Genomic DNA, 27082 nt, shown 5'->3' with positions numbered 1-27082 from the left:
CTCTCTCTCTCTCTCTCTCTCTCTCTCTCTCTCTCTCTCGCTGTCGATGATCATGCAGTGAAAGACTCCATCGCCGAGCTGATTGAGGACGCGAAACGGCACTGAGTCGTGTGTTTGTCGGTTGCAGTCAGCCCGGATGCCTCCACAGTCGTGATTATATCTTGACAAACGGAATATTCAACCCGCCCCTGCACAGACTTGAGCTTCTTAGAGGTGAGTGAACTATTCATTTTGTTCTTTTGAACTTCAAGTTATTTTGCAAGAGTTTAAAACTCTGCCTAGTGCACATCTAAAGAGACTTGTTTGCTTTCATCTTTTGGAATTCATCATGCGCAAACAAGAGCAAGAGATGGAAACGACATGTCTGTCCATTACTGCATGGCCAGGCACATGAAAAAAATACATAAAATATATATTTTGTAACCTATTTTCTCTGAGGGAGGAAGGAGAGAAAGAAAAAGTGAATCTGTGTCTGAGTCTGGGGGGGACTTTAACAGAGAACGCGTGTGTGCGTAAAGACGCATTTAATGGAGGGTTGCATTTTGGTTTCCAGATGTGTGGACTCAGCTGTTCCTTGTCACTCAGGTGGGCTCTCTCTCGCTTTCTCTCTCGGTCTGTCTACCGCCTGTTTTCCTCACTTTTACGAGTTCGGTCGGTGTCTCTTGAACTCTCAGGAATCGCCTCTGTGTTGACAGACCACAGCCCAAGTCCACAGAAACATTACAAAGTGAAGCCACATCACTTCAGCCGAACAGAACAATTGACTTAATATAAGGCATTTAGTCACATTCACTCACACACCAGATCTAAATAAACTTTGATGTAAAAAAAAGAAAAAAAGAAAAAAAAGAAGAAGAAGTCTTTTATTCCAATGAAACTGTTGAAAGATTTATTTTTTAAAATCTGACTTATTTTTGGATACTGGCTTTTAACTTCACTTTTTAAAGTTTATTTAACTTAAATAAACTTTAAATAGTGATTGTGAGCCCTATAGTAACTGTTAAGGTTCACTTTCAGTGCTGTGTGGTCTGTAGTGAAGCCAGTGGTGGCACCTAGTGGTGGGAGAGATTTGTAAAGATGCTGCAGTTACAGCAGATGGCTTTTGGCCCTACTTATATTTGTGCATTTAAAACATTTTATCATGAATGACTTTTACGTGGTCCGTAACGTAAATTTTGAATCTTTCTTACGAGATCTTGAGGCACACTTTCCCCCCAGCTGTGCTCTCGGTCTGCCTGTAAACTGCCTTATAGTTAGCTGATCCAGGATCAGGAGCGGCAGAGGATCAGGTGACTTGAGGTGTGTTGCCCCTCTGTGGGAGGCCAGTCAGTCAGACTATACTACACTTTGCTGGGGGTATAGCATGCTCTCTGCACTGCTAAGCCTTTGTTAATGAGTATGCATCTGTGTGTGTGTGTACGTGTGTGTCCTTGTCTGTGTGTGGTAAGTGCTTGTGGATCAGGGTGTCCATTACTTTGTATACGTGTGTGCATGCATGGATGGATGTGTGCTTTTCTGTGTGTCCACATGTCTGTCCCCGCTCATGTGTTTGCGCATTTGTGTGTGTGTGAAAGAGAGAGAGCGAGAGAGAGAGAGAGAGATAGGTGTTTGGACTCAGGAGTTAAGCTGCTGTTAATTGGTCAGCCATTTGGACCACAAGGGAGAGTCAAGTCAGGCAGTAGCTGAAATGATCGGTATGCTTGGCTTGACTACTGCCTGGAATGGGATACACCACTGATTGCCTTTAATAGATGCTGAAAAGGGTCTTTTGTCTACGATCCACCGTAACATGTGTGCAGAATGTGTTGGGAATTCAGATATCCTACAGAGCTAAAGGCAGTAGCCGGTTAGCTTTTCCTAAAAACTAGGAACAGAAGGTGCTTTCAGACATTAGAAACTTTTCATAGTTCCTAGAGCTTGTGGGAAAAGTCCCCTGTGTTGGATGTGCTGCAGGAACTAAGAACGATCACAGTTCTTGCAGCTCCTCACAGGAGGAACCTTGATGGATGTATGGTGATAGTTCCTTTTGTGAGTGTTAATGCAGCATCTTAAAAATCCACGTAAGCACTGGTAAAACGTTAGCCGTGCAATCAGGTCTTTATGCTAGCCTTAAATGATATATGTTGTTGTTTGTTGCACAGAACTGTGTGTTGTTGCTATGCCAACCACCATTCCTACTGGTGGTGCAGGCAGAAAAAAAAAGCCATTGAAAGTGTTTAGTTGTCCCCAGTGGGTAGCAATCCTTGAGCACCCAGAACTTTGTGGTCTGAAAGTGGCTAATGGAAAATAGCTAGCATCACTCAGTTCAGCAGTAACTAACACACTTATGCTTGTATTTTGTTTAGTTTTTACGACTATCAAGATATAATTTCTTATGGGTTATGTTTGTTTGAAGTGGATTTTGTTAGCTTTGGACAGAACCGGGGTCATAATTCACTGTTTCCCGTTGTTTGTGCTAAGCTTAGCTAGCTGGCTTGTAGCTTTGTATTCTCTGACGCAGTCACAAGAGTGGTATCAGTTTTCTCCCGAGAAAGCAAATAAAAATATTTCCCCAAATTCCCCACAATTAAAGCCCTTTGTGTACTTAATGGTGATGTTTGATAGAAGGCTTGTGCTGTTTAAACAAATGACAGCCAGGGTGAAAAGGTTGATTTTGTTTAAACTTGTCGCCGCAGGGACAGGAGGAAAATGTTCTCGCTGAGGAGGTTATGAATCAGATGGGAGGACGTGAAGCAGATCTTAAGGAGATGGCCTTTTGGGTTCCAACAAAAGACAGACAATGTCATACAATAACGTGTCTAGCTTTGGCTCGATTTTCTGTTGCAGCCCTGCCGACAGTTTGTTTACGGACAATTTGCAAATTGACGGATTCATTTTTCAGAGCGGTGTCCGTCGATTAGAAGGACGAAACCTCATATGACATGTCTTCGCTTTTCTCATGTGCAACCCAGATTCTCACTCTCCGGTGGGGTTTGAATGCCAGAGAGGAAATCCAGCCTGGAGATTGTTTTGATATTGTTGGACACTCTCCTGGAAAACCTTTTTGCTCAGTGACCGAGTGTGTTCTGGATTTAGAGCCATTGGCTCCTCAGCTAAAACACCTCATCTGATCATAGCAGTAAAGCTGTTTGAAGAGCTCAAGATGTGCTGTGTTCACCTTTTTTTTGAGCTTGAAACAGAAGAAACTCAGTCCGAGGATTAGCGAGGAGAAATTCTGCAACTTTTTAATGAATCTTTTGAAGCAGGTTTCTGCATAATATTAGAAACACAGACTAATAGTGTGTCCTTATAGGTCGTTTTCCTGCTACTTCAGGGGAGGCCGCGCGGCACTCACACACTCCTTGAGTCCCGGTGTTTGACTTGGAGCGCGTGTTGGCATTAGATAAAATAAATGGAACTAATAAAAAACATAAGCGCAAATGTGAAGTGTTTGCATCTGTGTCTGCAAAAAAAAAAAAAAAAAAAACTAGAGACCTCCACCTATTAGCAAGTCAACACTGTTCTGTCTGTGCGCCTCAGTCAACCCTATACCTAAGACCAACATGTGTACACACAGGCGAGTTTGTTCTGTCATACGGGAATTAATCGAGTGTGGGGTTGTGTAAATCATTCCAAACCTCAGAACACACACACAGATGTATATACACACACACACATATATGCTTGTCAAGCAGCTATCCCCCGTGTGTGAAGGGCCGAACTGTGAAAGGCACATTGCTAAAGAGGAGAAACTGAAAAGAGGACAAGGAAGAACTGAAGAACTATCAGCAGTATCCCTTGTGCAGTGAGAGGTTACATGCAAACAGTGCTTTCAATTAGTTGTATCCCAGCACTCATGTAGTTTTTTTTGCTTTTTAACTACGTGTGTTTTAAACGCCTGTCAGGCTTCAGTCTCGGTCAGGTCATTCATGTGCGTGTGGGGGCTCTGGGACATGAGTCCTTGATCTGCTAACACTAATCATGATCCTTGTGCTCATTGAGTGGTTTCAGACCAAACCCTGCAGGCCACATTGGCTCCACAAGCCTGGTATTATGGTCAGCTTGTGGGAAGGAAAGTAATCCGGGGCTTAGAAGAATATCAGACACTGAGTAATGGACTCTGAGAGGGAGTTGCACTCACTTCTGTGTCAAAACTTGCAGCGAAGCCGAAATAAAGTTGCCCGCAGCTAAGCAACGCAAAACCGAGGTGTTGTCGGGAGCTCCCAACCTCGATGCCTGCGAGTGAGAGTCGATTTGGCACCAACTTAATTACCTATACACACTGTTCTATTTGATGATGATTAAAGCCACTCACACACACACACCTGCCCAGACACTGCCAGTCGCCAGCCACTGCAGCTCTGCAGACATTAAAGGTGATGGTTATTAGATGATAATAATTAAAAGGCTTTAAAGCTCAAGTAAACAGTATAGATAGAAGCGTCTCGTATAGGAAGATCGCTCAAGAACAACCACGTAATTATTCAAATGACCACCCTGAGGCGGAACACAAATGATAGTTTTCGGTTTTGTTTTTGATTGGGAAAAAAACATAAAAGGTCTCCATAACAGATTCAGGGTGGATGGGCCACATCACTCGTACAGTGTCGCTGTTGTGAAAACAGCTTGATGTTTGGCGGCTTTGGATTTTTTCACTTGAAGCTGAAGACCCAGCCTTTCTAATAAACCCACGAGATAACGTGAAAAATGCATCGCTCCAGTGTCAAAAATAGACTCAGCTGTTAGAGAAAAGCAGATTTGTGAGTCAATTTTAAATATCAGCAACACCTACCCCTTTTTTGGCATGAAGTTAAAGTAAATAAGATGCTCGAAAACATCACAACTTTCCAATTCATTATACGGTAAAACTTAATATTTGTGATCCTGGGATCAGTGTTTGGGTGTGTGCACCAGAAAACATGTCTTGGCTTCAGCCTTTCCTCCCTAAATTGGTGTCATATGTTAGACGCCGTGTTCCTGAGGCTGAGGCGAGGTCCCAAGCTGAATGTGTGCACTCAGGCCTAATCAGGGACATTCTGCTCCTCTCGCTGCATTTCCATCTCGCCTCTCTCACTCTCGCCTCCCTTTCGCTTCACCATTTCACCTTTCTTTCAATATGCATGAAGCCTGGAATGGCACGGGACGTTCTCATAAATCTCACAAGTCCGTTTTAAGTAAACCCGGAGCAGATGCAGCGGAGAAGACATTTAAAGTTACATGAGAAATGCTGGCCGAAGTCGAGGCTTGTGATCAAGCGTTTAGCTAACATTAGGTTGGGTGGTCTCTTGTCTCTGCTGAGGTCTCTGGGGGACATCCCCTATCTGTTTTCACATCTCCGCGTTGCCTCACATCATCCCAGAGGAACACCAGCCTCTTAATTCATTCAGAGGAGAAATGGCTCCATCCAATCTGATACCACCCGGAGTCAGGAAATGGCATGTTGTGATAAATACACCATAAGTGAGGGTGGGGGAAAATTACAGGATTTTCACCGAATTCACCAAAAGCTCCACATTTGCTTTTAGTTGGAGTAATTGCAGGAGTCCGGCTCTCAGTGAGAGTGTTTAAAGCTGCTGTAATAAGTATCTTTAATAAAAACAATCGAATGACAACGTGCAAAGTTAAAGGGGTCAGTTTTAGCGACAAACCCAGAAAGAATTGTGACTCCTGACTCTGCAGCTCCTCTCAGGTCTAGAAAGTGTTTTCATTGTTAATCAGCTGATTGTTTTTGCTTGCTGGCCTGTAATTTCATTGTTTTGGTTCACTCTCATCAATCTCATTGGCCACAGCAGGCAGCAAAAATAAAAAAAAGTACCCGTTGTGCGGCATCAAACAGTAATGCTGGTGACTTTTTGCATAGGCATGCCCACAAGCGTCCACAAATTGCACCTTCTGCACGTCTGCTGTAATCCAGGTTCAGCTGAAAATTTGTCATCATGTCATGCGCCCGTGTGCCCTTGGGATTTGGTGGAGACCAAAAATGGAGATATAGACTATACAAATATAGTCAACAATTAAAAGGGTGACTCCATGTCAGTAGTGTGTTTATAGCTTCAACATTAGTTGCCTCTAAGAAGCCAATAATCTGTAAATACCGGTTTGACACAAACAGTGCCAGTCATTAGTGGGTAGGGGCCTCCTCTGCAACATTTATAAGAGACATACTTTAGTTTCTCCCATCTCATTCCCCTCTCAATACACAAGCCCCTTACTGCCTTTATGGCCTGTGCAGGTAATCAAGAAAGTATTCTCCTCAGTTTGGACTATTTTGCCTCCAAGAGAATGGAACAGATATTTATCCATAGAGGTTAGCTGGTGAAAGCTTGGGGCTTTCCAGCTGCTTGTCGTGAAACCAATACAAACAGTGATTTGACTGTTGTCTGCGTTTCGATCCTTTTTTTTTTTTTTTCTTTTGCCTGTGAAAAGGAGCTTAAATTGCCACTTGCATTAATGAGGTGGTAAATAAATGTCTCTTGTGTTTACACAAATGACCTCAGAAGCCAGACAGTAAACTGGAGGCCAACGCGTTCATTATCTCTAACCAGCCACCCATGAAATGCAACATGTGGGGCCCTGTTTGTGTGTGCGTGTGTATGAATCAGTGCACATTTGTGTGCTTGCATGTGTTTTTGTTTATTGAGTGCTTTACATGTGTGTTTGGGAGTGTGTGAATGAGTGTGTTAGCATGTTCCCTCAGGACCCAGAGCCTTTCTTACATCTGGCTGTGGATGAACAGCTTATATCTCCAAGCAATATGTGCTGTTAAGCCCCCCAGGAGCCGCCTTTGTGCACATCATTACAACCCTCCCCGGGCTTTGCTTGGAACTTTGCTGAAACCCTATCGTTTGGTTGAGAGGGGTACAAATATGCTGTATATCCCTTTATACTACTTCCTGCCCAGTTCGTCTTCCATCTGTTGCAGATTAGCCTTCAGTGTGTGTTTAGAGAGCAAAGCCCGTCGCCGAGCGAGACTGATAGTAAACCCAGAAGGTTTTAGTCAGAACTGTCAGGTAGGTCTGAATTAACAGAGAGGCCAACTGAGGATATGGCTGGCTGAGAGGAAAGACAAGGGCAGTGGGGGTTTGGAGGGAAGCGACAGACAGGGAGAGGGTGAGACAGGCTCCGAAGTTACACAGCGAGCCCACCAAACGGTTCGTCTGTTTACCCGTGAACCTCAGGCCCGCTACTCGAGGGTGAGTGTGGAATGCCAACAGAGGCTGCCTGGCCAAATTCAACCGCAGTCCCTGGGAGGGGAGGGAGACAAACACTCCGCAAAATGGCCAGTCACGCCACTTTCCCTGTGATAGTGAGTTTATTTAAGCGCAGGGCTCAAAGCGACTTTCATATAGCACGTAGCCTCGATATCTGTCGCCCCCGTGGCATCCAAACCCGCCGCCAAAATGTTAGCGTCGCAGCGCTGAGCTAAGCTGATATCGCTCAGCTGTCTTGTTATCTGTCGCTTTTCAAAATCTCTCTCGGTGGCGCATATAAAGCTAAACAGAAAGTGCTTTAGAAATCTGTTGTGGAACTAAAGGCTATATGGTTTTCACACACACACACACACACACACCCTTCTCTGACACTACGCTGCCTTGAGAACTGTTCCAACCAATGTAGGCCAAACTGAAGTGTGACAATGTGCCTCGGGCTGCAAACTTGGTCAGACCCGTCTTTCCCAGCTCTTGTTGTGTTTCCAATGCTAAATTATGGGAAAGTGAGGGTGCTGGTTGTGTAATGCACAGATGGTTTATGCGTGTGTGTGTGTGCACATGTAAGTGTGTGTGCGTTTGTCTGTTCCGCTTGACTGGTGTGCCATCCCTCCAGGGTCCTGTCATTAAGCCTCTGTGTACACAACCCCAATCCCTGGCCTACATCTATCACTTACACAAAATTCATGGAGGATTCGTACACACATGCACACACACGCAGACACATTCACAAACAGCTTTCCCATACCGAATGTGATGCAACGCTTCTGCCGGCCTTGCAGGATATGTCATCAGATGAAGCTCTTTTTTCACGTTTACATTTATCTTTTTGTTGTTTTTAATGGGTTTGCTTTTCATGCTCACGTCAAGTTTGAGTGGCACGTCTCATTAAAACCGTGGCTTGTCTGTTTCTTTTGGCTGAAACGTGGGTCGCAGATACGTTAAGCATCCATCATAATAGTAATAACAATAGTGCATCATACTTAGCTCACTAATATGGCGGCCAGTAAAAATAAAATAACAAGTTTGTCAGAGGGTGTCAGTTTCATTTCTTTCACAACAGGTCAAAACATTATCCTATCCTAATACCACACTATTTGTGACTTTTTCTTAGGAAATAAATGTCTATTCATCTTTTATTAAACTTTCTACAGTGTATATTAGCTGCCGTATCACAAAATCTGTGCTTTTTTTTCTAGAGAAGTGAAGCAGTTCCTAAAACCATAAGCAAGAAAACCTGGTCTTTATACATTTTTCATTTATAATAATCAGTCATTCGCTCATCTCTCTGTTCCAGCTATAAATATCTGCCTGTTCTTTCTCTTCTGGGCAACGTGATCGCAGCAGCCTAGGATTTTATTAAGACTCTTCAAAACCACACACACACGCACACACACACACGCTCCTTTCAAAGTGGTGGTTAAAATGTCCTCTGGCTTTTATTAAAGAAGGAATGCATCACTTAACAATATCAAATTAGAGCTGGATGGGACGCGCAAGGCTCTCTTTTCTCTTGCACACATACACACATGTAGCGCCGTGACCACAGCACCTTTGTGTAGTTTACGAAGAGCTGTTAAAGTTTTGTGACAGTGCGTTTCTTATTTATATTTGAATTCTGCGCTGAAGCAGTAAGACGTTCTCTCTTATTTCCTGCTAATTTAGCATTTATATTTCACAGCCAAGAGACTCACGTGGTGCAAAATATACATAAAAGCACATCTCAAATGTGCCGAAGAAAAATATAAACACAGTAGGCAGAACATTGTGTACATTGTATTGCACTCCTTAAGGTGTAGGACTTGTGTTGGACACCGTGACATTGAAACCTCACGTTGCGTTTCAAAAAAAAAAAAAAAACTGCACCGAGCCAAATTCCTACTCCCAGAGTCATTTGTGGTTACAAAGAATGATCACTGATTTGTTCATAAGGTTCTCCAGGTTTATGCAGTAATACAAGTCCTGCACGCATACAGTGCAGTCGTAGTCTGATATCGCAGAGTATTTACATTTAATCTTCATCTATCATCTGTTGTTTTTCTATGGTGGATGTATAATTCCTAAATAGTCTGATGAAACACCGTATCCAAGAGGATACTCTGGCTTGGCAAGACATTTCAGCCTCCAGGGATATCTAGGACTCACATGCAGTTGGATTCAGGTAATGGCACGTACAGTATGAAGCTCTTTATACGGGGCCGGCTGCCAAATCATGAAAAATAGCAGTAATAATGTAGAAGAGAAGCCACTGCACTGTTTTTGACAACCCCATCTACCCTTGAAATAGCATAATTCCTCTACATACTCTAATCAGTCTGTGAGTAGGGAGGGGATTTACAGAAAATCCACTTGAATGTTAGAATAATTGGGTACATATGTAGGGATATAGGCTGGGCCCTGAAAGCACAATAAAGACTGACAGATACAAATGTAAGGCTAAACAGTAGCTGCATTGAAGAAGTGGTCATTTTTTATTTTTGCAACGACAGGCGAAACCATTTGGAAGAGAATGAATGGTACGTGTGCTGGTGATTGAAGTCAGCTTTGGTTTCCAAAATCAAAAAAATCCAGATAGCTTTATTGATTCTACGAGAAAGCACAAACTCCGACTGTAGACCTAAGATCAGCGTGCAAAGGTTTTAGGTCTTGTCAGGCTGTTTAAAACAAAAAATGTGTATCGAGAGATAAATTACAGTTACCTTTAACCTCTACCAAAACTGAAGTCCAGCTGTGCTCGAAGCTTTGCAAAGTTTTGCGTAGGTACACTGTCGCTAAAATCTAAGAAGTCAACATGCTCACAACGGCTCATGCTAACTTTTTGATGTTAAAGGGGAACTACTGTTTTTTACAACCTGGACCTTATTTCTGGCAGAAAAATACGGTTGTTTACTCACCCATATAACTTTTGTGTAATTTGTATTCCTTTGGGAGATATTTAGATCTGCGTATATCCATATAGTGTTAATGAATGGGGCACCGAAAAGCAGCCTCTAAATAACACATTATCTGCCGCGAAACTTGTTCATTTCACCAATATTTTGTTATCGTACGCTAGTGCTATTGCCCGTTGAGTCCAGAGTTACCAGTTATCATCATCCGGAAAGACTTCAAATGACACCAGAGTTACATGGGTGAGTATATGATCGTATTTTATGCCAGAAATAAGGTCCAGGTTGTAAAAAAACAGGTAGTTCCCCTTTAAATAATACTCACTGTTGTACTTAAAAATTACACCAATTAGCAGCAAGCACAGCAGAAGAAGAAGTGACTATAGCACCGAAATATTAGCAACATCAACCAAATAATGGCACAAAATGAAAAGTCACCGATGTCCATGACAATTACTTTGCCAAAGTCAGTGAGACTGGGCTCAAAAAAGTTTCATGGCAACCCATCCAAAATCAAAACGAAAAGTACCATTCAGAACGAGACAAATCCAACCCAAAACTTCCCAACTCAAACCCTACCAATGCTCCAATCACTGCTGACAACTTCCTGCATTTTATTGCTCTCTTTACTGCTCCTACTATTGTCCCGGAGGTGTGTAGGTAACACCCTGCAGTGGTTAACAAATCTCAGCAGAGGGTTTTATGACCAGAAACTTGAATCACCCTCCGCCTGGGAGTGTCAAGGAATATTAACACTGATGTGGCGAGACCACTGAGCAACACTTCCACAGGCCTGATATGCGGCAGCGAGTCGAGCTAGTGGGCCTTGTTAGCGAGGGCTAAAGATCCATTTCCTGGTGTGAAAGGCTGCTGAGAGGTGTCTGTCAGCGTGAATGGGGCTGAGTGTGTGGGGGGGAATTGTAATGGAATTGAGATGTGGTTGTGAGGTCTTTATGCGTGTGAACTGGTTTGTCAGCGATTGCCAAATGCCTTATTTGAGACTCTGCAGATTAGAATCAGAAATAGACACAGTCGAGATGCAGGGTTAAATTGAATTAAATCATATGACACGGGGCCATAAAAAGTAGAAATGCACTCAGCACTGGATCATAAGTCTCACAAGACATTTCTCAGCTGAAAAACATGTTTCATTTTCAAATATAGATGTATGTCTGGACTTGTGAGTTTTGTTCCTGCAGTGTTACTTGCTTACTTAGGAACTTTTCTTGTAGATGTCAGTGAGTAGAAAACAGCTGACTTTTTAGAACAGTTCTATCCTAAGATGTGGTTAGAAATATGATTAACACTGAAATTCACCATTGTAGACCACGTCTTTACCATAGAAAGCCTGTGTTCTTTTTAATTCCCAACAGTGGTTTGCACAATCTCGTACATTTCATCATGTATTTGCCCTTTACGCTTTTTCTAACATCAGGAATGGCCTCCACGCTCTGTTTGAGTTTGGCTTTTATGACAACCTGTCCTATAACAAGTCAAGACATGTCGATGTCCTTGTTGATTTCGGTTTTGAACAACCAAAGGGACGTCTCCCCTGATATTTGCATTCTAAGGGATCAGTTAAACCTATTTGCCTCCTGGGGATAAAGTGCCGCCGGTAGAGTCCAGGTGTGAACGAGCATTATAAACAACAATAAAGAAGCACACCGCTGGAAAAAAAAAAAGGGCATGTTTGCATTGTAGACTTTCCCTCTGCAGTAAAGGTTACAAAAAGGCCAAATTACCAGTTGAGTTGTGCTCCAACAGATAGATGAAATGTGCAGCCAGATGGAGTGAGTAAGTGTGCCGGGTTTGTGTGTGCAGTGAGTGTATAGTCTAGACTTGGTCTTGGATTTCAAGTATAGAAAAGGCCACTAGATCTTGTCTGAACCCCGGTCCAAAGCTTTTTGCCAAGGAAAAAAAAAAAAACTCTGCTCAGAAAGGCCTTTGAGAGACTTTCAAAGGGCTTCAGTCCAGATTGCTTCTGACTTTACAGAGGGTTTGAGCAATTTTTGGGCCAGTACCGTTCTTTTTATTTGATCCTGGATATCAGCCAAGGGCTCATCAAAGAATTCTGTAACAGGAATAACTTCTTACAAGTTTCTAATTTGAGCTCCGGTCTGCTCAGAATCAGCATGAGATCATTCTAAATAACGCTTGTAAGCGCTCGCCGTTTTTTTACAACGTTGAAAATTCTGTTTTTGATTTCTGCGCATTCGTGCTCGTGCACTAAACGCTTGGGATCAGAGGTCACTGTATAAACCCTCCATTAGTAAGTTCCTGCTCATTAGCCCCGGACATGTGAATGAAACCAGCCATCGTCCATTCAGCGCATGTCTAATATCTTTTCAGAGTGCTGATACATGAATCAGTCGTATAAAGGCTGAGACTCATTAAAAAGGAGGAGAACCTGTAGAACATTGTGCTTCTTCATTTATTTTTTTGAGACAGTTCCTGTCAAAGTCTTACAAGTTCAGATGCCTTTAGAAAAACTCTAAAATAGAAATAACAATGCAAGTTAGGCATCTCTTTCTATGTCCTTTAGCTATAATAGATTGAATTAGCACCTACGACTTTTCAAGAAAATTTGAGAGAACTTATTTTCTCTGGTAGGAGGAAGGAGTGGAGACGGCAAGGTCAACTGTCCTCTTGAGTTTTCTAAAGAACCATAGTCCTCTGGCCACAAGCCCAAGCCTGGACTGAAAGGCTGATATCTGCCTATTGTCAAGGATAAAGCCACTCATCCTCGGACCTGTCCTCTATTCACGCGGGAGCATTCCTCACTCACTCGTTGCCCGTTTTCATTATCTGAATTAAGCACTTGTCTGTCCCAAACAAAATGGAGGTTTTCCTCTCTGGACGGCTACCTGAAATAAGATTTGCGGAGCGTTTGAAATGCATATCCAGATAAATATCTCAGGAAACTTAATGCATATCTTTCCGAAGGGTTAAACACAAAGTGGCTTTTGCAGAGCGGTGCCAAGGCCCGTGGAAAACTTAAGAGCTTTTCTGAAAGGTTTACCCTCTTGACTGGACTGCCAAGCTCCTCCGTCTCCTCTCTCAGTTTCAAATATGCATTGGTATGCCTGGAAAGAAGGCCGTGTTGGCAAAGCACATAGAGAAGTCCCATCTCTAAGCGTACAGAGAATCTCTTTCTCTATCTCGCGCTCCTAAGCTAATTAGCTAACGGAGCCCTTTCTCATTTGTAACAGGTAATCTGGCATGTGACAAACAGCTCTGTTGCCCCCTCCGCGAGGGACTCTGTGGGATTGTCAGAGGAGAGGACGTCTTTGTCTGCCGGACAATTGAGCAAACTCATTTGTCATTTTTGACTCTCCAAATGAAGCTGTTGCTGCTTTTCAGCCTTTCACAATGACGGATGGTGGCAGAGCTTGTCCAAATAATCACATCAGACTACCCCAGTCTCATCCAGTGAATTTGTTTTGTATGCAGATCGTTCTTTGGCAGTGTTTTTTTTTTTTTTTTGCACCTTTTTCAAGACAGTAAGCGCAACTTTTTGCATTTTACTGATTACAAGTGTCAACTTCATCACGTATCTCATTGTGGAACAAAGCTCTTCGCTGCCGGGAGTTTCCTGAAGTGAAGTGTTCTGTGACAATAACGTCATTGTGATTGGCTGAAGTGAGAGATGAGGACAGGGGACCCCTCTCCTCTCACTCATTCAGCTCTGCAAAATGGGAAGGGGGGCGGCGAAGTCATTGACGGGGCGAACAGACGGATCCCCTGCGTGAGAATTTCTTGAGATGGATGAGGCTGACTCGAGAGGAAGCATGGTGAAGATTAAACCGGAGGAACACCAAACAAGACACAAGGGGTTTTACTATGGGCTAGTGGCTTTTAAGTGATTCAGAAACCCCCCAACACATAGAGGACACAGATCGTCAGGTGTTAATATGTTGCCAAACAAAAAAATAAAGTCACTATAATCAATTTTTTTTTATATAAATTGTGGACCTTGTGAATATATGCCTGAAAAAGCCTTTGTACCGACTTTTAGCTCATTGTTTTGGTTTTCAGACATAGTTAGCAACTGGCTAAAGCATTTAGGTCCAAATATTTTTCTCAATGGTTGGTCAAGACTAAAAAAAAAGAACTTAAAGTAGACCCAGTATTGGGTTTTCATTCATGAGCGAGTCACAAACATAACTCTGAAGTTGCTCTGTGTCTGCTACAAAAGCTAGCAAGTTAGCTTAATGTATTTAAAGCTTTTTACTTCAATAAATGTCTGTTAAGTGACTATCTAGGGCTGATTAAGGTAACACAGTGGTGACTTAGCCAGTTTTGTATGCCTGTTTCTCCTGGTCCTAGTGGCCAAATAAGTCATCTGCGTTTAAATCACCACAATTTGTCTCAGCTTTGTGTTGTCTAAAACCAAGCCTCATTTCATCTAACAGCATTTATGATGAAAAGCAGGTTTGCATGCGGCCGGTCAATTTTTGCTGTCAAGATAATGGAGCAGCTGGGACGAGAACACACTAACCACCGTGTGATCTAATCAGCAGCCGAGTACAAATTAATGTGACATTGTTAAAGCAAATGACTTGAGATGCATCCGACCGGGTGGCCGCAGGGGACCGTAAATGGCAGGGAGAGCAGGAGCATGCAGTCAGTCGCGTTACAAATAGGATTTTCATCTTGGAAGGAAGTGAGGACGACCTCATATGACTATTTCAAATGAATAAGAGACAAATGTACTTTTCTGGCTGCCTTAAAGCTTCAACTCCAAGTCAAAAGTTGACACAAATCGAATGTGGCAGATTTACAGATGTCTTGCTTTGATAGGAGAAAAATGTAAGAGGGAAAAAGATCGGCTGGAAGAGACAAAGAGAAAGAGTGGACATGTCATCTGGCTCTCAGAAGTCCTGCAGCCAAGTTAGGAGGCGGCGGGGGGGAAGTTGCAGAGTTGAGTGTTGTACCAGTGGAGGAAGGGGCGTAAGAGATAGGGAGGGCGGGGGGTGTTGACTCTGAAGTGTGTGACTGAAGTGCGGCGGCCGGCGATTTGCTCTGGAGGGGAGGAATGAGGGAGGGGCTGACAAGGCCTGGCTGCCCCAAGAGCACACACTCACAGCGGGGCCACTCCAGATAGAGACGTCACCTCGCTGCCCTCCTTCTTCGCGCTCTCTGGACCTTAAAATTTTGGATTGCTGAACGAGTTGCTCTCTTGGAGACCCCCCCCCCCCGAAGCCGACTGTCTAAGACACTGGAGGGAAGGGGATTTGCTCGGTCACTTTCTCCCGACTGGGCGAGATCTGGATGTGATTAGAGCGCGGATCCACTGAGCTTGATGCTGAAGACATGCAGCCAGAGCTGGGGAGCTGTTTAACTGGGAGACTTTGGAAGTGAATGAGAGTTTTGTGCAAAGTTGGAAAGAGAAATGCTTTTCCTAGAGGTAAGAGGAAGATGGAAACTTAAATGCAGAAGGAGTTTTGATTTTGAAAAATCACTTTTAAAGCTCTATTGTCCTTGCACAAGTTCATTGTTACTGAGATCTGTTGATGAGGAGGATACTGTGTGCACGTCATGTACGTGGGTGTTTAAGCCTAGGTCTCATCTCATCGTGTTTGTGTGTACAGTCATAATAGTGCCTGTGCAGGTGGTCTCACTCCAGCTGTGTTAAGTCTCCTGTGCACCCCCTGACACCCATTTGGCCTTAAAATAACACTCAGCAGTCACAGAGCAATGACCTCGGCCTTTGAACTCCACAATTTAATGGTTTTCCCAAAGCAAACTGCAAGACATTTAGGAAAAATAAGACTTTAATATACTTGCTCCGGTCCAGAAATCGGTCTTTCAAATTATCTGCAGGAAACTCAAGCTGTTAACTGTTTTAGCAGTTTAATATTTTAATACATATCCTCTCACATTTAGTGAATGTGATACATTTAAAAATAACACCTTAGACTAACCAATTCCTTAGCAATGGAGAGGTCCCTGAAAAGTGTCAGTTAAGTGGGGGAGGCACACATGGTCGGCTACATCTGGCCCGTGTTTACACAAACCGAGTGTTGTGACTCGTTAAAAAAAAAAAAAAAAAAAAAGGTTTTCCCTTTTTAACCCCCTTAACCTTCCCCCTGTCGCGTCTCGTCTGCGGCCCGAGTTCAGAGGAGGAATAGGTGGACATTTTGTTTTTGTTTTTCGACAAAGACGGCCATTGTGTCATTGCCAAGAGGTGACATGGTGAAATGTGAGTTGCTGTGTGTGTGTTGGCTCAGGAATCCGCAGTCACCTTTTCCCTGGAACTTGCAGGGATGGGTGGCGAGGGAGCCGGAGGGCAGGCAGTCGCTTTGCACTCGCGGGTTTTTGCATCTCAAAAGGAAATTCTGCATCCCCGATACTTCAACTGGGGTTACCTCAATGTTAATCAGTGATAAAACTTAACATCAATACCCTGTAATGTTTCAATGAAGTCCAGAAAATGGCGGGAAAATGTGCGATTTAATATTCCTTTTTTTTGGATGTACAAATAATCCTATATTTATTTAATGACTCAAACCATAGTGCCATTAATATTGTGACCTAAATAAATTACCTCCATCTAATAGTGCCACTTACTGGTCAATAGGCCAGATGAGATAAAGCAGAACAGGTAAAGAAAAGCTTCTGAGTGATAACATTATCTATCCTACCATAAAACCTGATAGATTAGTCATTGAAGAACAAAGCGACACTCAAATACCCTTTTGTCCCGTGATAAGAGCCGCGGTTGGACTTTTAACTGCGTTTCTAATCTGTAAATTCTGTGTTTTGAAGCCCCGGGCTTCATTCAACTGTATGCAAATTCTGGGGGTGAATGCTAATATTTCCCCTCGGCCTTGAAGCTGGGGTTTGGCCACGTGGTTCGGGGTAGGGAGGGAGGGAGGGCGAGCCGAGCTGACAGGGTTGCCTCCTACAGAGTTTGCACTATGAGCTGATCTTTGACTTATGGAGGGGGCACAAGCAAGATATAAATTCTCTAGAGGGGGTTGTCAAATATTACAAATCTTGTAAAAGGAAAAAAATTAAAGTTGAGCACAAAATGCTGTTAATTTTAACTATTTATGACTTAAAGAGCTGGTAATGTACTAAAATAAAGCTTAATAAATATACAAATTACCAGTTATTTTTACAGAACTCATCGATTGGTAGTCATTTTTAAATTTTGACATTAAAAACGACACATATTAACATATAAAATCAATATAAGGTTGATAAAAAATAAAAAATTTATGTATATTTTGGTGCAGCCCCTAAGTAAGGGGCTATCGCTTGGCTCAAACATTTATTTAACTGGCTACATAATTACTAGTCAATAGAAACTATCAAGGCTCTAATGTCCCTCAGAGAGCTATTGTGCTTTTGCTGTTGCGTAAAACATCAAACCTACATACAGTTTGGAGGGCCGGCGCGAAGTCGCCGACTGTTTTCCCCCAAATGAGGCCCATTCTGGTGCGGATTTGCATGTCAAAAGAGAGGCAGGGTCGATGAAAAGTGTCTTTCTCAACACCTCCAGACCAAAGCCCTGTTATCAGGCCTGAGAGGGCTCTGAAGAACACAGCCGCCGAGATAAGAGGGCTACTGCCGCAGGCGGGAGACGCACAATCGACAAGACTGATTAATTCCCCCCCGCGCTTTCACGTAGCGGCCCGACCGCTATCAGCTTGTAAAGGAGGAAGGACAAAAGCTGTTTGAAAGCGGTGTTGCTGCTGTGTTTGTCCACAGATTGTCGCAGACTGTGGTTTATTCCTTTGAATTTTTGTGTAATCCCAAATTTCCCCGCGTGCACGCCGCTGTAAATCACAGATGATCCTGTTTATTTCACAGCCTCCAGTCCTTGATAGCAGCACATGTGTCATGGGTCAACAGCTGGAACAATCTGTTGCATCACGTTATGTCAGAGCTTTACAATCTCTGTTTAAAGGAACCGTATAAGCACTGGATGAGACTCCATTCGCTGAAATGATCCTAATAAGGCCTCTAATATGTATGACCTTAAACAGATGTTTCCAACGCCACATAATAGGAAATTGTAGACAAGAGTTGTGTATGCTTGATGAATAAGTGCATCGTATTGGTGGTTTGATTTTTTTTTTCCATTATATATCATCCTAAGTTTGTCTTCACTGTTTTAAGCGAGCACGATTCTGTAATGGATAAACAGAGGGAGAATGACGCGGCGCGCTAATGGGATGGAAAATAACATATTCTTGACTCGAGAAGGTTTGAGTTGTGAAAGGATTCTGTAACAGGGTGAAGAGGAACATTACCTTTTATTCTCTGTTTATTCTTCACCCTTCTCGTATTTTTCAAGCCATTACGTTAAGCTCTCAAAACACCGCCGAGATAAAAGGAATTATGCTGTTGGGGAGCAGAGATTAAAGCTAAATGTGCGATTGCTGGCGTTTAAAAGGAATTTACAGTAAGTGCAAAACAAATCCCAGATCGGCAGTATCGCCCGGCTAATCAGCGTCAAGGAGGAGAGGGATTTGAAGAAAAGAGGAAATGTAAAAATGAAAGGCGTATGCTGTGATTGACGATTCCTAAATGTTTTCGTTCACAGCGCCCGTGTGCGATGAACCTGGAGCGCAGCGACAGAGGGGATCGCCCTTTACCCCGAGGCCCAGACATGGAGGCTCGCACCGGGGGGAAGATGGGGAAGATTTCTGTGGGCTTCCAGAGAAGCTCCACCTCGGACGACGACTCCGGATGTGCGTTGGAGGAGTACGCCTGGGTGCCCCCAGGACTCAGGCCCGAACAGGTACTTCATTTGAACACACATTTGCCGTTCGTCTCGCCGTCTTTCCGTTTGTGTTTGTACGGGCACACCAAAAAATACAAACTCCTGCACAAATAACTGGAAAAAACAACACGTTCGGTGCGGTTTGAAGGTGGTACGCCACTGCTAGCAGGGCTGCGTGCCTAAGCCCAACATCTGGATATGGATTTTTACATTCAGAAATGTATATTTAGGATCTCAGTGAGAAAATATTGAGTTCTCACATATTTTCCTACTTTTCATGAAATCGCACACAGAGGAACAAAATTTAGTTTGTGTCTCCAACCAAAGCATGCATTAACATTTACAACTCCTTGCCATCTCTTTGTATGAGTAGAGATTTTATAGTTCGGCGCCTGTGACTGGATAGAGACTTGACATTTTGGCTCACGGTGTCAGAAAAGAAAGACGCGCATTGCTGTGTGTGCAGTCCCTCTACCCAGACATCCAGCTGGCCTTCTCCCTTTGCCTGACTGAAAACAAAAGCACCGTCCTCCCCTCCTCTCCGCTCCCTCTCCGCTAAAGTTCACTCACGTGTCTTCCGTCCTCCAGGTCCAGATGTATTTCTCCTGTCTGCCAGAGGACAAGGTGCCGTACGTCAACAGCCCGGGAGAGAAGCACAGGATCCGACAGCTCCTCTACCAGCTGCCGCCGCACGACAACGAGGTAGAGATAATGAGAGAGAGACGATGACAGGGTGTGAGGGAATGAGATTGGGAAAGGGAGCTGCTGCTGCTGCTACTAAAATACTTACTGAGCAATTCATTTTTTTTCATACCTGATTGAAATAACTGCACAAGTACCTTAGCAGTCTCATTAATATTGGTGTTTCACTACTGAAATAACCACCAGCAGTTAACAACAAAGTGTAGAACTAAGCCAAGTCTTACATGTGCCAAGCATCACCTTGATATGACTCCTAATGGAAAGTGGAAGCTGCTAAAAAGTTGCATTTTCCAGTTTTTGTTGTAATCCAGTATGAAGTGCCAGAGGCCTCATTTCCAGTGTTATGAGTTTGGATCACCTCTACGCCCATAGCGGAAGTACCCTTGAGCAAGGCACCCAACCCAATAAAACTGCTCCCAGTGCTCCTTGTATGGCTGCCCACTGCTCCAAGTGTGCACACCACTCTCTCTTTGTGTGTGCACCTAAGAGTGGGTTCAATGCAGGGAGCAAATTCCATGTATGTGTACATATATACATGGCCAATAACTCTGACTGACATTTACATTTACATTAAACTCACAAGTTTTATTGAAATCGTTCTTCAGTGCATATCTTTACTTTTTGGCATCAATTCTTGTGGTTTCTTTGAGTCTCTGTGTCTAATAATGTTTAGTTTGTTAACCCTTTAATACCCAAGCCTCAAAATGTGACTTTTTTTTTTTTTTTACATATTTTAAAAAGGTCAGAAGATGTCCTGTGAGTAAGGGTTTTAACCTGTTTCCCAGAACTTGTAATATCTGGTGGTCATTTACAAAATACTGCATGTTATAAGAGATTAAAACCTTTCGGGAGAGGCGCAAGTGAAATTACAGTAATGGCACGATATTGGCCGTAAAGCACAACATCTCATCTTTTGGAAACCTGGATTATTCTGATAGTTACGGTAATCCAAAGTGCACATTCGTTTTATAGGGTTAAATGTGTGAATGTATGAAAAACAAGTCCTCCATGGAGAACCAGTTGAGCTTGGAAGTCCAGTACATCCCCTCTTTTTTACGTTTATCTAGCTAAGGGTGCCAGAAAGAATTAGGGCAGAAAGTTCACTAGTTGAGATGGTACATTTTTTTCACTCATCTGGGCCTCTTAATTCTGGTTCAGGTGTTTACACTGAGCATTTTTTTTATTCAGTTTGGGCTTTAAAACCGATTGCAGTCTGATGATTACCCTCTCGATCAGTGTTATACTAGACGTCCAAGAAAAGGCATTTAATGCCTCCTAACCCTCACTAAACCAAAGCCAGCAGCTGTGTAAAGCCTGCACAATCTTGCGAGTTTTTCCTAGTAAAGCTAAAACAATAGCCGCATTCCTTCACCTCCACAAAAAAAACACCTAAAACAACCCTCCACCGCGACTGTAAAGCGCACGCCGGCCTCTTCTGCATAATGGCTTTATGGTGTGTAAACCAGCACTCCTTTCACATCTGTGTTAATAGAGTTTACATTAGGAGATATGGTGGAGGGTTATCGCCAGAGGCGAGGGAAAGGAGGAGGCCCGCTGACTGAGGTGGTCTCCGTGTGCACACATGGAAGACACACAATAGGTACACTCAAGACGCACAAACGCACTGTTTGACTGAGCGGTTTTATGATGTTTGTCGGCAGACGTGGAGGTTGAGGAAGCAAACTGACGGAGGATTCCTTGCGTAACTGTGGTTAGGAGGGATAAGCACCCTGTGTGTATGAAAAAGAGACTCGCAGACTGGGTGTGTGTGCGTGTGTGTGAGCTCACACACCGGCAGCGTTTACTGTTGTTTAGAGAACAACTGAGCTGGTTGTTAGGACAGTCTTGGCCTTTTATCTCAACCTTCATCACCATCTCTAAACACAGAGGAAGGGTTTGTGTATCGCTCACGCCATCCTTTCAGCGCAGCCTTGAGGGGAATTAGCTCTAATTAAACCCTTTTCCAGCCATATATGGACTCTGTGTGATCTTCTTCCCCCAAAGTTGCATGCAGAGATGAAAGCCGTAACCATCAGCAGTAATGAGTGGAGGTTTTTTTTTTAAGTGCTATTTTTATGCCGTCTTCTTTTAGCCAGAAATTGAACTCTCCCTCTTTCTATTTTTTTTTAACAGGTGCGTTATTGCCACTCTCTAACAGAGGAGGAGAAAAGGGAGCTCCACATGTTCAGCACCCAGAGGAAGAGGGAGGCGCTGGGGAGGGGGACGCCCAAGATCCTCCCCCGGGCTCTGCAGCACACCCGCTGCGAAAGTGTAAGTGCCACACGACGCATGCATATGTGCGCACGAAGACCACTTGCATCATTTAGCAATCACAGCTACAAGCGAAACCAACTGGTGGGTCTTTATGTCTGTCTATTTATAGCCGACACCCACTGTCCTATACCTACGCACGGCAGCCCGAGGCACAATCCCGACTGGCTAATGCAGAGGTTTTAATCACGGACTTAAACTTCCTCATTAGGGCGAGAGAGGAAACGGGGAAATTGGGAGGCTCATGTTTAAGCCGAGCGGAGAAGCCAGTTCCTCATGAGGAATTCAGTCAATTTCCTGCCACCCATTTAAATCGCAGCATGACGGACTGCAAAACAAAATAAACGGGTTAATAAGTAATTCTTGCGTAGGGTCTTAAAATCCAGATTTTTCCAAACAAGTCACAGTATGTGGCAGATAATACTAAATCTACAGACGTAATTACATTAATTACCACTCTGCTCATCTGGTTTGAAGTCTTTTTCTAGGGAGAAGCAGGCGGATTTCCGCATCTGTTTCCAAAAACCTGTACTGTCTTGTGTACTGCACTTGATTTGGGAGTCATTTGGAAGCATGTGATTTAAAAAAAGACCCCATGGCTCCGTTTTGACGTTTTGGCTTGAGTCACAGCGAGCTGAGAACAAACACAAGAATGGCAACAATCCTAAAACCTGATCCGTGTTTCATTCTGTTGATTTGTTGATGCTATTTTAAACATGACGTCCGGTGCCATTCAGGCTGTCCTTGATCATATTTCTGAAAAACTTCCAAACAATGCAACGAATTTAAATATTAGTGTTATGTTGCTTCCGCCAAATTCAGCCATCCAGGAAGGGGAGATGAATTTCTGCCATGTTAATCTACCCTGGGCAGGCCGATGAAGTCTGTCACTACTCAAACACAGATCCTAAGACAGGGATGCATGGTCGCACGCACTAAACCGACTCACAGGATCACCATTGGACACGCACACCAATTGTTAGTCATTTTAGACATACATGTGTGTCCACATAAGCTCTGCAAATACACTCTCTTGTCACCCACTCACTCATCCAAACGCAACCCCACAGCACATGTTCATGTATTCAGAGATATATCATGAAGATATTTGGATGTACACACACACGCATCCACCCACACATGTTCACACACACTTTGTCAGGCTTCAGTTTCCCGGTGCCTCCCAGGGATACACAACACCCCTCTATGCAAGGCCCCTGTCTGTCCGCCCTGGTAATAATGGTTAACAGCTGGGCATGCTAACCCACATGTGCCTATGGGTGTCTCATAGGTCTGCTTGGTTATATAAAGACTGCACGCTCAGACATTCTCGGTGGAGTCATTCGATCTGTTGATTCCGGACCAAGGCCAGTGTTTTCCGCTTTAAGATCACAGGTCAAAAATACGCGCCAATCTTTCGCCAGCGTCCGATGAATGACTGATAATTTTATACCCAAGTAAAACCACCACTGAGTTGACAAAGATTAAATGTCTGCGATCATTGTAGGATTCACTTCCTTTGGCATGTTCAGTATGGTCACCTGTTCAGTCAACTGTATCACAACTGTTTAAATGTCATTCCCTTGTTCGTTTGTTGCTGTTTGTATTCTCACAGTATTATTCTCAATGTAGAAGATCATCACATTTATTACTGAACATAAAAGCAAGGTTACAGGCTTGATGATGAACCCCGAGTCATCACTGTATACTACATTGAAATATGAGTGTCATGTGTTATTGCTTTTTTTTTGGCAGTGCTGCGGAGAAATCAACGGAGGGGAGATGGCAATTTTTGCCTCAAGAGCAGGACCAAGCCCCTGCTGGCACCCAGCATGCTTTGTGTGCGCCACATGTCAAGAGCTCTTGGTGGATCTGATCTATTTCTACCAAAATGGCAAGATCCTCTGCGGGAGACACCACGCCGAGCTTGTCAAACCTCGGTGCTCTTCTTGTGACGAGGTAAGCAGCAGTCAGAGTAACACTACCCGCAACCCTTAGAGTGTTAAAATGACCCGCGGCAATGTCAGTACCAAGTCCTTTGGAACTCAACAGATTTGACAATGCTATGCGTGTTTCTCTTTAGATCATCTTTGCAGACGAGTGCACTGAAGCAGAGGGTCGCCACTGGCACATGAAGCACTTTGCCTGTTTTGAGTGTGAGACAATGCTAGGGGGGCAGCGGTACATCATGAAAGATGGACGGCCCTTCTGCTGTGGGTGCTTTGAGTCACTCTATGCAGAGTACTGTGAGGCCTGTGGTGAAAATATTGGTGAGTACTACTTGATGTGTTTCTAATAATCACTTTTTTTGGTGCCTTTCTTTGATTACTTGTGTAGAAGTGCTGACATGCCTTTTTTTCTTTATCTCACAAATGTTTAGGCGTTGACCATGCCCAGATGACCTATGAAGGTGTACACTGGCATGCCACGGACCAGTGCTTCTGTTGCGCCCAGTGCAAGACATCCTTGCTGGGCTGTCCCTTCCTGCCTAAGCAAGGCCGCATCTATTGCTCAAAGGCCTGCAGCCAAGGTGAAGATATTCATGCCTCAGACTCATCTGATTCTGCATTCCAGTCTGCCCGCTCACGAGAATCTCGGCGCAGTGTTCGAATGGGCAAGAGCAGCAAGCCTGGGGAACAGTGGAGGCAGTCGCAGTTGTTTAATCCTCCTGCCACCGTACCCTCTCCTGAGCACAAGTTTGGGGATGGTGGTGAAGGTGATGGAGATGCCGAGGGCGACATTGATATTGTAGGGCGTAAGCTGGCCCGTCTTGGTCTGGAGGAGGAGAGGTTCTGGAGGGAGCGGGAGGAGCAGGATGGTGGAGGAGAGGAGGATCCAGAGGAATGGGCTCAGCATGAGGACTATATGACTCAGCTCCTTCTCAAATTTGGTGACCGCGGCATGCTACATCAACTTCAGCAGCCATGCCTAAAATCTCCCAGCCCCACCAGTGACAGAAACAGGCAAATAAGCATCTCTGATCCCTGGCTAAAGCCAGATACTACATCTATGGGGATTACTGCCTCCTCTCCCACCCCTACCAGTCCTACCCAGAGTCAAACTTCCAGTCATAGCCCAGGATTGATGAGCAAGAAGCACCTGCCTGAAATGTACTGGGCCCAGTCACAAGATGGGCTGGGAGACTCAGCCTATGGAAGTCATCCAGGTCCTGCCAGTGCCAGAAAGATCCAAGAGCTGGAGTTGGACCAAGATCCAGATCGGTCTGGGGCTGGAAGACAGGCCTTCTGGCCAGACAACAGGCAGTGGTATGAAGACTCCCTAGAATGTATTGCTGATGAGCTGAGGAAGGTTGAGAAGGGAGTTGGAGACTCCATGGATTCCCTGGCACTCTCAAATATCACTGGTAAGAAGAGTAATGGTTTTATGTATACATTTATGCTTTATTTTAATTGTTAAAATGTTAACAATACATATTTTGCTCATTCTCTTTAGGTGCATCAGTAGATGGAGATGGGAGGGATAGGCCTTTAGTCTACACCCTTCATTCCATGCAGGGTCCCTCAGTGGCAGATGACTGCGAAAAGATGAGCAACATGGGAACGTTTAATTCGTCTCATATTCACCACAGTGCCAACTCTCTCAACCTCAACATGGACAAGGGAGATGAGGAAGAAGACGAGGAGGAGACATTGGCAATGAGGGGAGGCCCTTCAGGAGGGCTTCTCTCACTGTCCCCACATTCAGACGGACTCCCTCCCTCCTTTGTACAAGCTCCAGCTCTAAGGAGGAGCAAGTCCCAATCCAGGCCCCCTCAGATGGTCAAATTCTCAGAAGACACTGTGGACAATGGATATAATGACGGGTTTGAGGTCAATATTAGAAAGCATCCCATGAGTGAGAAGCCACAACGGAGAACATACTGCCCAGATGAAATCGGAAGGGAAAGAACCCGTCCAACAAGCCACCATGGGCGCAGCAGGCAACACCATCATCGGCAAGGCCGGCACCACAGGAGCCGCAAAACCCGCTCGGACAATGCCCTTCACATGGTGCCTTTGGAAAAAGCACAGAGGCCATATCAGCCCCAGCAGCAGGGTTTGGTAAACCCTGCATATGGTGCCATGCTCCTACAGCATCCCCCACACAGGCTGCCGCTGGCCTACTCCCAAACCCGATCTGACTATATGCTTCAGAGCTCAACACAAAGAGACCCACGGTCTGAGCATTTTATGGGTCTCGGAGAGGAGGACGACTGGTGCTCTACTTGCTCTTCCTCATCATCGGACTCTGAGGAGGAGGGATATTTTCTGGGCCAGCCAATTCCTCAGCCTCGACCTGCCGGCCGCTATTATGCAGAGGACTACCCAACAAGGGTCACAGCCCTCTCTTCCCAGAGCCATGGATCACAGACTGGTCGCCGGAAGAGCCATCGCTCCAAGAACTGTATAATTTCTTAACGGTGCAGAATGTATTTGGATTATGATCTGCACTAGTTGAACCAATACAGCCAAGATTTTCTAAACATACTGTATAAAGGTTTGCACAGATGTAAAATGGCCAAATGTCAAGATGCATATCATATTTCAGTCCAACATCTACTGAAGGAAGGAATGCTCAACCCGCTGAGACAAAGAAAATTTTGGATCTGTGCAACATATAGTCAGAATCGCTTTTTGCGTGTGTGCAAAGTGCATGAGAATTTGGCCTAGATATTGGTCATACAGAATTTTAGCACTCGCAAGAGGCATGGACGGATAAAGTTGGAAGCCTTTCTTTAAATAGTTCGGACGGAAATTATGTACAGTTGGCATTGAAGATGTTGAACCTTCATTTCTTTAGTTTTACAGCAGTATCTTTGTGTGCTTTAAAACATTATTGTACACAGAGGTTGATAATTAAAGTAGAAAATAGGAGCTAACCAAATAATTATTTAATGCGTAATAGTAAAAAATTAAAATGTATATACTAAGTTAAGATTTTAATACTGGTATTTTTATATACACGGATTTGAGAATTGTTTTGTTTGAAGTGTATGATTAAAGAATAGCAGTTGTAATAATAAAAAAAAAAAAAACATCCCTTGTTAAGATTTTACAACAAAGAAGGTGCCGTTTGATTGACAGCAAAGTGCCATATTACTCAACAACATTTGCCACAACATGCATTCCACAGTGCTCACTATTGGTGTACAAATTATTAAACGACTGGCAGCCACGCCTTCATTTTCCATATTCAGTTCAGCTGTTCGCTACCATTGCTTTGACATAACCAGCAAAATGCTTTGTGGTGTAAAGATGCGTGTAATAAATATTTCTCTCCAAAGCTTCAGAATGTGTTCC

General features: G+C 43.9%; 1 protein-coding gene across 2 annotated transcripts; it reads left to right on the top strand.

The window, feature by feature from the left end:
• Positions 1–27068, top strand: prickle1b (prickle homolog 1b). 2 transcript variants are annotated; one of them, XM_084573295.1, is made up of 8 exons: positions 1–213; positions 18630–18827; positions 19398–19511; positions 21645–21782; positions 23538–23741; positions 23866–24052; positions 24163–25146; positions 25236–27068. In XM_084573295.1, the coding sequence occupies exons 2-8, from the start codon at positions 18642–18644 to the stop codon at positions 26198–26200; spliced, it is 2778 nt and encodes a 925-aa protein (XP_084429421.1). In that variant the 5' UTR covers positions 1–213; positions 18630–18641; the 3' UTR covers positions 26201–27068. The 2 variants fall into 2 exon arrangements, with proteins under 2 accessions (XP_084429421.1, XP_084429422.1); XM_084573296.1 differs by lacking the exon at positions 1–213 and having other exon boundaries at positions 17950–18827.
• The last annotated feature ends 14 nt before the right edge of the window (positions 27069–27082 follow it).

The sequence above is a fragment of the Chelon labrosus genome (genome assembly GCF_963514085.1).
Source record: "Chelon labrosus genome assembly, chromosome: 23".
NCBI lineage: Eukaryota > Metazoa > Chordata > Actinopteri > Mugiliformes > Mugilidae > Chelon > Chelon labrosus.
The sequence above is the reverse complement of the archived record's forward strand: the minus strand, read 5'-3'. Positions and strand labels throughout refer to the sequence as shown.